We start from the raw sequence: 12,805 nt of genomic DNA, 5'->3' as shown, positions 1-12,805 counted from the left end.
CATTGAATCTAATTTTGGAGTTGGACAAAATATGGGTCATAAAGACCTGATGTCAGGGTGGTGTTTTTGCTGCCTTTATCAGAATACAATAAGATTAGGTCACAAGAAATCTGAATATTATCTGTGTGTTGACTTATAAGGCAGAGCATAGCTACAGTACAGATCTCTTTGACTTTCACTATGTCATGCCACAGTTTGACCCTATGAGCATCCCAGTGCCAAATGACAAGGGACTCTCTGGTACACAGCAGCGTACCCCAACTCTCTGTTGTCATATCCAAAATGGGTCATGTAAGGTATCATACACAAACTGGTGACACTCTAGTGATTAATGTAATTGTGAAATGTATGTATTAACACTATATGAGGAATTATGGATACTCATTAATATATGCTCTAAAGTCTATGATCAAACAAGGAGGGAAACAGGATTTTACCCAGAGAGGAGGGAAGACAGCTATCCATCTTCAGTGAAATTAAGCAACGTGCTTTAGATCAACAGCCTAGTTAAATGGGGCCCTTTGAGCTGGTAGGTTGGGAACATTGCTCTGACAGCCAAAGGCTGGGAGACTGATTTTTTTTCTCCTTTCTTGGGAGAAAAAAAAGTAGTGAGCATTCAAGTGCTTACCCACAACTATCAATGTCAACTTCTTCTGCAGAGTCCATGGTTCAGGGTTTGGGCTGATCATCCTCCAGACACTGTTTGCTAAGGTTGGTCTTGGAATGACACATTTTAATGAGATGATAGAAATCTCTCTTTTTTCAGTGTATGTTGTTAGTCTGGTATCAAAGCTCTGGCACAGCCTATGTCCTCTTCAGTGATGTGTGGTCAATGGAGCTAAGGCAGCTCTCAGACTGGGCTTTGGTGTATCCTAGACCTGAGTGCAGATTAGAGCATACACAGTCAAATACTTGGCTAAATTCGAGTCCTCTAAAACTTGCAGTGGCATAAAGCATATGCAGTCTTTCTGCTGTTCAGGGATGCACAGCCGAGCAGCATAGCCTTAAAGGTAAGTGGCTTTGGGATGGAATAGAGAATGGCCTGGATGTGCATCTGTGGAGCCATCAGTGGAGATTAAAGCAGCTCTTCCTCAAAAAAGAAGGCCAGGCACTGGTAGTCTGGTAGTGCCACCAACCTTCACTCAGCTGAATCCCTCTGGGAATAACTGGATGCACCATCCGGAGTGTGTTTGTGATATTTGACCATGGTTAATAAACAGTTGTGAGAAGTAGAGAAATAGGAGTAGAGTGTGCAGTTTCCATGAACTGCACACTTCCGTGAAGTTCTTGCAAGACCCAGGAATCCTTTAAAAACGCCAGCGTGGTCTGTTCTTGTTTTTCCTATGAATCTTGATTACCCTAAAACTGAAGGGAGATAATCAACAGCCATTTTATAATCCCTATGCAGTAGACTGTACTTTTTACTTTAACTCACGCTAGTTGCTTCAGAAAAGCGAAACCCACAAAGATTAATCCACCAACCTGACTTGCAATCAATACATTTAATGGGTTTGTTGTTGTTGTTCTGCAGGTCCTGGTTGCTAAATCTCCTGTTGCTCCATTCGCAGCTTTCTTCTACACCATTGAAAATTCTGGTCTTGTTCTTCAAGGTAAGACAATGAAAAGGAGATTTTGTTTTTACCAATGAGTGTTTTAGATAGGCTGAAGGCAGAAGATACTGTGATTGTTTAAAATGGTGCTGTTGATAACTAAGTAAAAGAATGTATTGGAGCAAGCTAGCTGACACACACAATCCCGCTGCTCCTTTCATTGTCCTGTCTTGAATTATATTGTGTTGGTGCCTATTTCCATCTATCTGAGAGCAAATGAGCAATGAAGTCATTAATCAAGTCTCTGTTTTCCCTCAAATTATTCTGGTAGCATGTCTCCAATAAACGGACTTCTCATACAGAAATGAACACGTTGAAATATGATCAAAACTAGCAGACTTACCTGGGATTGCCCGGGTCCAGCATGGGGAGGGGTAAGGGAAAGGACTATGCAGGCCTCCTGCTGGTGCACCCCAGATCAGCCCAAGATTGAGGGGGGCATGACCCGGCATTTGGTGGGAGTCCTTGCCTAGAGATGTAGGGAGGGGGGCCAGCCCAGGATTTGGAGTTGGAGGTGGAGGCTGGCCTGGGGTTGGCAGAGAGGGTTATGGGGGGGGAGCCAGGGCTACGCTGGCACTCCCTGGGCCAACATTCCCTGGGGCTGGCCCAGGGGCAGGGAATTCTGCACACGCCTCCCCAGGCCCAGCCTGAGAAGCGCAGGGAACGAATGGGGGACTGTGCAAGTGAGAGGAGGGCACCAGTGGGTCCTGTGTGGGGTGACCATGGCTAGGCTGGCTGCCCCAATGGTTCAGGGAGGAGGGTGTGGAGATCGGGTAGTAGGGGGAGGAGGGGATTTAGCCAGGGAGGCCGCTTACTGGTGGCAGGCAAGATGGTGGCGTCCCATCCCTAACTGACCACTCCGGTGGTGGTGCAGCTGCCCACAGTCATCACTCTGCAGGATAACTCTCCACTGCACTCACTGCCCCCAGTAGTGAGTATGAGGATTGTGTCCCTCCTCTCTTTCTGTCCTCCCTTTCCAAGTTATGGAAAATTAGCAAATTCCAGGCACATCCCATTTTCCTGGCACAACCAAACCCTGACCTTGCTTTAAGTTGGGGTAAGAGGAAGGTGCATACCAAATTTGGTGGTCCAAGCTCTTACTGTTTAGGAGGCGTTCTTGAGCAAACAGACTAACAGACAGACACAGAGACGGACACAAACCTCTAAAATATATACATATATAAAGAGAGATGCAATAAGATATTGTTCCCTGCTAGCCATTTGACTGAGATCAATGAAAACACAGGAAATCATTAACTATCCCCTTTCTTATATGTGGGGTTTTTTTCTGTTCATTTTAAGATGAAGGTCATCTAACCATAAATACATCTATAATTCCCCTTCCGCCCCCCTCTCTCCTGCTCACCATATTGAATCCATTTTTTGCTGGACTGATCTTAGTGGTTTCCATCCATTTTCTTAATTGATCCAATTTACCAGGCTGAGTTCTTAAGGCAGACCTATCAGTGCTGCTCCTTGCATTCAGATGTGTGTGATCTGTTCTGCTATGGAGCTAATATTGTTTAAAAACCTTAGTCTCACTGTTCCTCATTCTCCACTGGCTGGGAAATCAGTGGCCTATCTGATTCTGTGTGGCAGTTTAGATTGTAAGCTCTTTGAAGCAGAGCCTGTCTTTGGCCTGTGTTTATATAGCACCTAGCACTGTGTAGTCCTGGTCCATGACTGGGGCTCTCACAGGTTCTACTTACAGTAATACAATCATTAATAACTCTATACACTGGTCAGAGAAAAAGGATACTCAGATGATTTTCAATTGAATGTATCCATTTTTGTTGGTTTGACTCATTAGTGTGTTTGTGAGGTCCCCTAGATGCTCTCTAAACAGTTAGACGCTATATCCAATGTGTTCTTATTTATGTTGGAAACTTAATCTGCCTCATTTGTTATCAGTAACCTAAACGGGCTTCAGAAATGAGGGACAACTTTCTTTAAGAGGAATAGGCTGATAGGGATGGGTCTGGATATTTGTGACCCAACCCAGAGCAAAAGCAAGGGCTATTTTATATCTGTCCCAAATGTTTTCATAGTTCTGGAGGATAATTCTAATCATAAGCAAAAAGAATCCATCTCCTGAAGTATATATCCCCAGACACTAATACTGAAAATCCTTCCTTCTGAAAGGTTTCTTCTGTCCAAGCAACTTCCAAGTTCTGTGAATACATTTGTTTGCTCAAGTCCACTTTCCTCAGTCAAGAGTGCAGATTCTCCATTGATTGGTTTCTGCCTTTTCAGAGAAAAAAATTGGCCTGGTCATGTACCATGATTGTGGAGTAAGACCTTCTAATAGCTGGCTTTTAGACTGCACTGTTGCAGGGATATGGTAGTTGCTTTTTGAACTTTATCCTTTGTCTCCAGGTGTACAATGTTAAGTCTTTTTTTTTTTTTTTTGAATGGAGGATAAAAGATAAACCCAGATTAATTTTAAGAAATCCTTTGTCACGCATTCTTTGCACATCTAGAAAGCAGTTTGTAGTGCTTATTTGTTTTAGTCACATATTAGATTTTTGACCAGGCAGTTATAATTTCAGATCCTTATTTGTTTGCTTTTTAGCTATTTTCCCTTTCTTATTGCTGTAGAAAGTTTACTTCATTTAAAAATGAGGAAACCAGAGTCCTGTTTTCCATATTAATTTGCCACAGGCTATTTCATTTAGTAGTTAACCTCCTAACCAGAGACCAGATTCCAGCATCTGAACCTTAGTTGTCACAAGACTAAAAGTGAATTTGTATTTTTACATAACCCGCTTCTGTTGGGTGTTGTTGAGAAATGGGTTCTAAGCACTAAGGCCCTGCTTGTGGCTTCCTTACTTACACGTGTAAGCACTTTCTCAGATGAGTAGCGTCTCATTTACGTGAATGAGGTTACTCCATTGTGTGAGTATTCTTACATTCAGCTGCCAAATTACTATTGTTATTTCATTGATTCTGTTCTGAGCACCAAAAATGGGCTTGGTACTGCTCAAAACACAGGAGATATGACGAAACATTTGGAAATGACTGAATATCAGATAGGAGGACACCTAACATGCTAGCCAAGAGGTAACTGGGCTTTTTAGTACAGGTGGAGACCAGGCTTCTGCCCAAAAAGTGCATGGGAACTTGGGGAGAGGTGAAACCTGTGCTGCTTGTTGATGATAGTCTAGATGCTGAGTAATGGGTGACAGTGAGGCAGATACCTGATGCATGTATGGCTAGAGATGGTACCTATGCTGCTGGCTGAACGGCAACTTTCTGCTAACAAATGATAGCAGTGGCCGCTTTTCCATTGAGTCTTTGTTGTGCATGGCAGTTGGTGTCAGGAGGGGGAGCGCATTCAGGGCGTCTGACAAGAAAACAAGGGGATGAGTGTGGGAACTGGTGAGAAACAGCAGTTGTCTGAAATGAAATGCCCAGGATTCTTTCCTATAACTGTGAGGGGGGTCCCATCATTAGTCTTTTAACGATGAAGCCATAAACAAATTGACATTAAAAATGTACCTGGAAACTCTTCAATGATAAAGGGTGAGAGGGGAATAAAAAACAAAGTAAAAGTTTGATTTAACAGCTCCACAAGCCATTTCCACTGACATCTCTGAAGGATTAGGATATGTGAAATCGGCTAATATCAGGAGCGTTCCCGCCTTTCCCCCCCTTTTGTTCCATGGGCCAGAGGATAATAAATAGCAGGAGAGGCGGTGCAACTAGTTAGGGATTTCACAGGCTGCTATTTGATGAAGTTTAAGGATTTCTTCTGCTATTATTGCAATTAAAATGGAAAGCGGAACTGTTCTCCATTTGCAAAAGTCTCCAGTGTCCTTAGGAAAAGAGGGCTGAGAGCAAATGGCTATTAACATGGTAATGCTGCCCATTTGGAGGAGTGCATCAAAATCCTCTTTGTTGATGCAAATTGCTGCTCTGTTTGTCCGGTCTCTTTGGATCTCATGGTCTCAGTATAAGCACAGAAAATTGTTCAGAACTGTGATGAAGGAAAAACCACACCTCTTATATCATTTGAGAAGAGCTCCAAGCTGCCCAAGGGCACAGCAGAGAGAAACTTCTTTGCCTTTGTAAACTTGAAGCATTCAGGATTGAAAAGAATCCAATTATTCACTCCTTCTTTTATTCCTGTTTTCAATCTAAAGAAATGCAACTTGACAATTGGAAAACAAGGATGGCTAGTCAGAGGTTTAAGCAAGGAAACCAGCTTTCAGGCATCCTCATCCCTAACTTAAATATGGGGTGTGTGTGTATGTGCACATATTGGGTGGGGGGGACTAAAAAAAAGCCCCATTCATTTATAATACAATATAGATTCCTCATGAGTCTGAACTGTGACTCCAAAATCCAGTCCTGGCTGCAGATCAAACAGCCTCTACTTAAATAGTGGAACAAACCAAAGCCTGGATCTCAACATCCCAAAAATGTTGAGGTTTTTGAAATCTTGAGCCAAACTGTATTGCTTGAGGGCCCCCACCCCAAATGAAACATAAAATTTCAGTTAAAGTGAGGAAAGTGACTTGGTTAAAAAGAAAAATAACCCCACCACAAAGTTTCTTCTTCCCTTCCAGTGATTCCATGTCTACTTGATTAAGTACATAAATCAAATGATTATTTTTCTAACCATTAGTAGCATAACTTCTCCTAGTATCACAAAATCAACTTCTCCCCATTGCACCCCATACCCTGAGGAACCCAGCCTCAGAGATAACCAGTTGAGGGGAGCACTGGCATGTGGCAGCAGCAGCAGCAATTGGGGCCCTCTGCCCTTGCTGCAGCCTACAGGGAACAGTGCATGTGACCCATAAGAAATACCTAAGAAATTCACAGTGGAGCCTAATCATTTCCACTCTAGGATTTTGTCCTTCAGATGTTTCACAATACAGATAATATTCAGGAAAAGACATGCTGTAGTGGTATTGCAGTTAAGGAGGCAGGGAATCCCAGTAGTACCCAGACGACTGACTGATCAGAGACAGGAATATATCCTCTCCCCTTTTCCTCAACTTTAATTCCTTCTGAACCACATATAATCATCCTTCACATCCTCTCCTACAATAGAATTAATAGGAGCTATGATAAACTTCCCGTCAGCCAGAGCCTATATACCAGAGGACAAATTCTGATCTCTGATGTCAATGGCAAACAAACTAAAATCAAATTCAGTGAATACGTTGGAGTGGGCAATAACATGGCAGCGGTGCACCAGGGTTAGCCCCTGGCATGCCGCTGTCTCTGTATATACCTGCATGGCCGCAGGTACTAGCAATCGCAGCTCCCGTTAGCCACGAATCACCGCTTCCAGCCAATGGGAGCAGCAGGAAGAGGCATGGACTGGGACACCACCTCCCATAGTTCCCATTGGCCAGAAACAGCGATCCATGGCAAATGGGAGCTGCGATCACTGGTACCTATGGCCGTGCAGGTAAATATAGTGGGGGAATGCCAGGAGCTAATCCTGGCAGACTGTATCCAGCCTGCAGGTTGGTATTTGCATGTATATGTGCCTGGCACTTTTAGGCCACATGACACTATTTGCCAGACTTCATCGTCAGCCCTCAGAGTTATATATGCTCTATCCAGACACCACATGAACAGGAGGAAGAGTGTCCCCATCTCAAACCCTGCAATAGCATGTCTGACTGCTAGATACAGTAAATGGAAAAGGGTTCCATTCCTTGCCTCCTTCTATCCCAACTATGCCACTTAACACAGATGCTCCAGGGACAGACTGGGATGCTCACTTGAGGCATATGCAGATGCAAGTCCCATGTTGCAGGCCTACTTACACTACATATGAACATCCTGGAGCTGAGATCTATCACAGCGATCCTACCTGGCCTGCAGAACTCCGTGTTGCAGGACTTGACGGAAAACATGTCTGTGTTGTACTTTATAAACAAGCAAAGAGATGTTTGATCGTCCTATCAGTCCTCAGAAGCCATTAGGCCATGGATATGGTATTAGCAACATGGGATAATTCCACAGGCTCTGCATCTCCAGGGCCAGCAGTAACCTAGTAGGCTTCTTAAGCAAGCATACAGTTACCAGTCACAAATGGTTGCTAACAAAGTCCACCCTACAGCTGATATTCCCTCAGAGATCTACCATATGAGACTGATTTGTAATAGAGATACCAAAAGCCTGAACTTCTGCCCAGAGGAGGTATGATCCTGGGCTCATTATCAGATGCCTTTCACTGCCTGTGGTCTCGAGGACTCTTAAGGTGCATCTACACTGCATCTGAAGCTCGAAATAAGCTATACAATTTGAACTACACAAATTGTGTAGCTTATTTTGAGTTAATTTTTAAATAGCTTATTTTGTAATTTGGTGCTGTCTACACAGCACCAAATTTCAAAATAGAGCGTTATTCTGAAGTGTCTCTTACTCCTTGTGGAATGAGGTTTACAGGCACGTTGGAATAGCGAGCCCGTTATATTTCAAAATATACCTTTGGTATCCCAAAATAGCGCTGCAGTGTAGACGTAGCCTTATCAGCCTTCCTGACAATTCTCCTGATTTTCAGGATAGTATCTAAGAGCACACAGGTAAAGACTGTGACCATCTTAACAGCCCCTCCTAAGCAACACAGGATTGATTGACAGACCTGTTAAAGGTGGCCCACCATCTCCCAACTTGCTCAGACATATTATCTCAGAACCAAGTTCAAAGGCCACTACTGCAATTATTGCTTGGCTGATGCAGCTGAGTGCCTCATTCCCACCATCTAGGAAGGATGCTGCTTGCCTGCCACCTACAGTGGGATCCACTCTGACACACAGTAAAAGAAGAGAGAGAGCAGTTACTTACCCTCCAGTGTCATTGTCAGTTTTGATCCCATAACCTGCCCTCCATCTTTGCCTTGTATGTCCTTGCACAGGACCATGAGGAGACATGGCACATTGGTGGCTCCCACAGACATGACTGTTCAAAACAGCTTTTGGTCTCGTGCATAGGAGGCATATTGTGCACCTACAGCGGGATCCACACTGACTATAACATATCAAAGAACTTGTTGCTGCAGAGTAAATAACCATTCTCTCAGGTTAATATTACTCTTGACCTTCTCTCCTGTTATTTGTTCCACTCGCTACTGCATCTTGCTTGAACTTAGAATGTAAAAGGGACATTGTCTTTCTTGTGGTTTTATTTATAAGCAGAATTGTACCACTGTCACTTGTAGTTTTCTGTATACAGACCTTGGAGTGGCAGAGAACATACTATTAGATCTTTTTAACTGCTTAAAATGAATCTCTTCTCTATCACCAATATAGTCTAGTTTTAACATCTAGTATTGGGACTGTCCTTTTTCTCTATGGATCCTCCGGATCCTAGATTGGGTGACATTCAAAACATGCTGTTAAGTCTCATCGTATTCTGAGGCTTTTCACTGAGGCAGTGAGAATGTGGGTTGAGGGTGGGCTTGGAATAGATGCTTGGGGTGACCTTTCAGTTGGCATTATGGTTACTTGTAATTTTTTGTTTAGTTATCTTACAATCTGACACAGCTGGAAATGGTGCTAAGTGAAGCTAAATGAAGGGGCCTACGTAGGTGAAAGGGTCCCCATTTTATCTTGTAAGGAAATGTTTTGGTAATGGCTAGTGAAGGAGAAAGAGCATCCTGAAAGAAAGAGAAGCATTATCTGCATTGTATTGTGTGAGTTTGAACGAGACATAATAGTTTACTACATCAAAAGACTTCATTCAGTTGAAGAACTGTTACTATCTAGTGACCTTTGTCCAGAGCAGAGCGGATATAATCTATAAAGTGAAGCAGAATTGTACTTGTTGACGGAAGGGGATGGAAGACAGCTTAATGGGAATTAGTATGTTTGTTGCTATTGAGATGGTAACAGTTTTGTGTATAGTTCAGTCAGTGATTTCAGATGACCCAGATGAGTGGATAAAGTTTTATCTAATACTGTTAGGGTCCCTATGGAGGGGAATGATTTTTGCTATGTTCCCCATGAGACAATGGTAACTTGATGTTTATGAAAGACTTGGAGTGACAGGAACAGAAAGCATTAACAATTGTTAGTCTATAAAAATCAAGGTTTTTGAGGACCAGAAGAATCTAACTGCTTTTATGACAGAGGTGTAACTGAGTAAAAATGGCATTGATAGAATGAGGAGGAGACACCTTTTTAATTCTGAAGAAAGACTGGATGACATTTTGGACTTGATGAGGTTAGATCCATAGAAATAAGAAAGTACTTAAGCAGATGCTTAACTTTATCATGTAAGCAATCCCATTGACGTCCCTGGAACTACTTGTGTACTGAAAGTTAAACATGTCCTTAAGTGCTTTGCTCAGTCATGGCCAATGTCTCAACATTTCGATTTTTTTTAAAGTTTTAGAAAATCTAATATGAAATAACCTAATATGTTTACTTCCAGTGAAAAATATTCATGTACAAGTTTGTTTGTTTAATATAAACTATTCACTGCAGTTTTGGAAACCACTCAGACTTGAATACTGAAAATGAAGCAAAATAGGAATTTCTGCTGTTCATCATGGGGTGAGATTCCTGCACCAGCACTGTCTCCAGTGACCCTTCTTTAAGAGGGATGTTGCAGTGTAGAGAGTGACCAGTCATTGGGTCCAGGGGAAAACAATGTATTGCACCCCAATGTATTTCATCTTCATGCACAGTTCCTCCATTTTGAATTTGTGGAACTACGTCACAAGATCCAGAAGGACCGATAACCTGGATGTAGCTATTCTTTCCTACTGTTTGACAAGGGCAGAGCTTTTGAAGGAAGCATGATCTGACCCTAAGTGTCTGTGTTATTTTGATTCTGTTGTCTGCATTCAGCTCTTTAGACTTTTCAGTACTTGCATGTCATAAAACTAAAGGCCAAATCCATTCTCATTTTGAACATTGTAAATCTGAATTATATATGATTACTCCTGGTTTGCAATGATGAAAATGACAGCAGTTTGATCTTAATTTTGCAAATTCATTTACTCCCCCGCCTCCCATACAAATAGAAGACATGATTCACATGCCCTGCAAATTTTCCAGAAGAAAACTATTTTTGCAACCTCAGATTAGAGAGAAACTTTCCCTTATTATTTTATTGGTAATGAATTCCTGACCCAAATAAGCTGTTCCCATGTGTTTTCAGTAAAAAACTAAAGCAAATGCTGCCATTTTATACTTCCAAGAGGCTTTGGACGTAACAGATGAAGTCTCAAATTGATGACAGCTAATATCTGTGATTTGTGTCAGTGCATCCTCCTGGGAACTGAAATATGAGATGGAGAAAAAGTTCAAGATCTAGTGGTCCCATATGGCTACATCAGCAATTTTCTGGTTTTAACATAGAAGATGTTACATTATTATAGCTTTTGTGCTATAGACTTGTAGAATGTCATCAAATACACTTAATGACTGTAACATTCTCAAATTAGCATGGTCCTACATATGAAGCCAGGAAACTGCATGTCTGAAAACATCCTTTTCAGCTGGGATAGACTTTGTTTTTTGTATCATAAGATCATGAAAGTAAGATGTAGGAAAGACCTTCTGTCATCTAGTCTTTTCCCTCATGCATACAGAAGAATTGCCACCAATATGTTCCAGATTTCCAATGTTTGTTCAGTTCACCATTTTTGTATGCTGCTTAAACACGAGGTTATCCCATGTTGTCATTTTCTCATGACTACCAGCCATAAGTTCTCCTGTCCGGAAGAATGATTTGCATTTCAGTTGCATGCACAGTATCTCTTTAGCTTTGGGGTCTTTGTTTAGTTTAAAGGTGAACACACTGCCTGGTTTAGCTTAAAGTGTAGATAGTTTCCAAAGGGTTATGGTGAAAGTCATATTGTTTTCTGTATTTCAAACTGGACTGCTCAGTGATTAAAAAATCTTATCACACAAGTTTAAATTATTTTTGCTAATGTAGGATTAGAATACATAGTTGTGATGGAGCCGACAAGCCCCACACTAGCAAAGAGGGGAATTGATAAAAGCCTGTAGATCCAACTGCCCCTGCCCCATGACACCCGCAGCAGATGTCAAGCATGGAGAGGAGATACAAGTAGGTGATCTCACACAGTTCAGGAATGACTAGGAATGAGAGGGGGAGGCTGCTTCTCCTGATAAGGGAGATGCCTGTTTGCAGCCTAGAGATTAAGATAACTTGCTGGTCAGATGAGCTTCCCAGTGAAAGGGACAACAGGTACCTGGGAGACTGAGCTTAGTACTGCTTATTTGAGGAGGAGGTCTGACCAGAAGGTTAGGATCCTGGTGAAAGTTCATTGGATGGCCCTGTTTTGAGTTGGAAGGGGATGTGTTCCCTGATATTGTTTGGGACTATAACACCCTGGAAAGAGTAGGAGTTGAGTGCATTGGTCAGGGGACTAAAGTCAAAATATGTGGCCTGATTTTCCAACTGCTGAGCATCTAGTATTTTAGCTCTAGAAATGTACCCTGCTTGTGAGGGGTGAGACTCATTGGCTGGTCAGTGCAGTGGGGGCTCACATTTTCTCTGCCCAGGCTCTGTGTTCAATGGATAAACAGAGGACTTCTGTCATCGGGGACATCAAGGAGGAACTTTCACTAGCACTAAGTTAATTTGCAAGAGAAAACCTCTTAAATAGCAAGTTGTCTTCCTATTTGCTTATTTCATTCAGTGTTTGTGCTGTGAACAGTCCAGTTACACTAAGCAGACAGTGAGACATGCGCACATATTGTAGCCATTTATTTGTGGCCCATATCCTGTCTGCCTTGCTCACTTGCTGAAATTCACATCCTGTTTGTTTAGTTTCCTTTTGTCTACCCTATAGCAGTGCCAGGAGAATATTCCTACATATATCTTTCCTCTTCTGCTCTGAAATTGGATTCCACTGAACATGATTGTGCTCAATAGCTGGAAATGCTGAGGATGTCCGATTGCTGAGGTCTTTTATTTTAAACTCCACATGTCAGGAAGGGTGAATTGGATCCCACCAGCTTAGCCCTGGAGGGTGCAGGGTGCATCAACAGGAAAACCAAACAAAACATTAAGTGAAATTCATTTGAAAAGGGAAGGGACTGATGTACCACCCATTAGCAATTTGTCTCTTTATTTTCCATCAGTTCTTCTCTATATGCAAATCTGTCTTGAGCTTGCCTTTCAGAGATGCAGTTTTATTGAAGTCAGTAGGAGCTATAGCTACTCAATACCTTTGAAAATCAAGCCAATATACT

The 12,805-nt window shown here is 42.2% G+C and overlaps 1 protein-coding gene across 3 annotated transcripts in view; it reads left to right on the top strand.

Annotated features, from left to right (window-relative positions):
• RAD51B (RAD51 paralog B) overlaps positions 1 to 12,805 on the top strand; it is a 625,639-nt gene that overhangs the window by 424,272 nt on the left and 188,562 nt on the right. For all 3 annotated transcript variants that reach the window (XR_016349667.1, XM_075927356.2, XM_089778529.1), the window contains one exon: positions 1,532 to 1,610. Coding sequence is in view for 2 of the 3 variants with exons in the window: in XM_075927356.2 (XP_075783471.2) it covers positions 1,532 to 1,610 (79 nt within the window). In the remaining variant the exon portion in view is untranslated. The remainder of the gene's footprint in view (positions 1 to 1,531; positions 1,611 to 12,805) is intronic.

Source organism: Pelodiscus sinensis, chromosome 5, assembly GCF_052426305.1.
Source record: "Pelodiscus sinensis isolate ZL-2025 chromosome 5, ASM5242630v1, whole genome shotgun sequence".
Lineage (NCBI taxonomy): Eukaryota > Metazoa > Chordata > Testudines > Trionychidae > Pelodiscus > Pelodiscus sinensis.
This window is presented reverse-complemented; position numbering and strand designations above follow the sequence as displayed.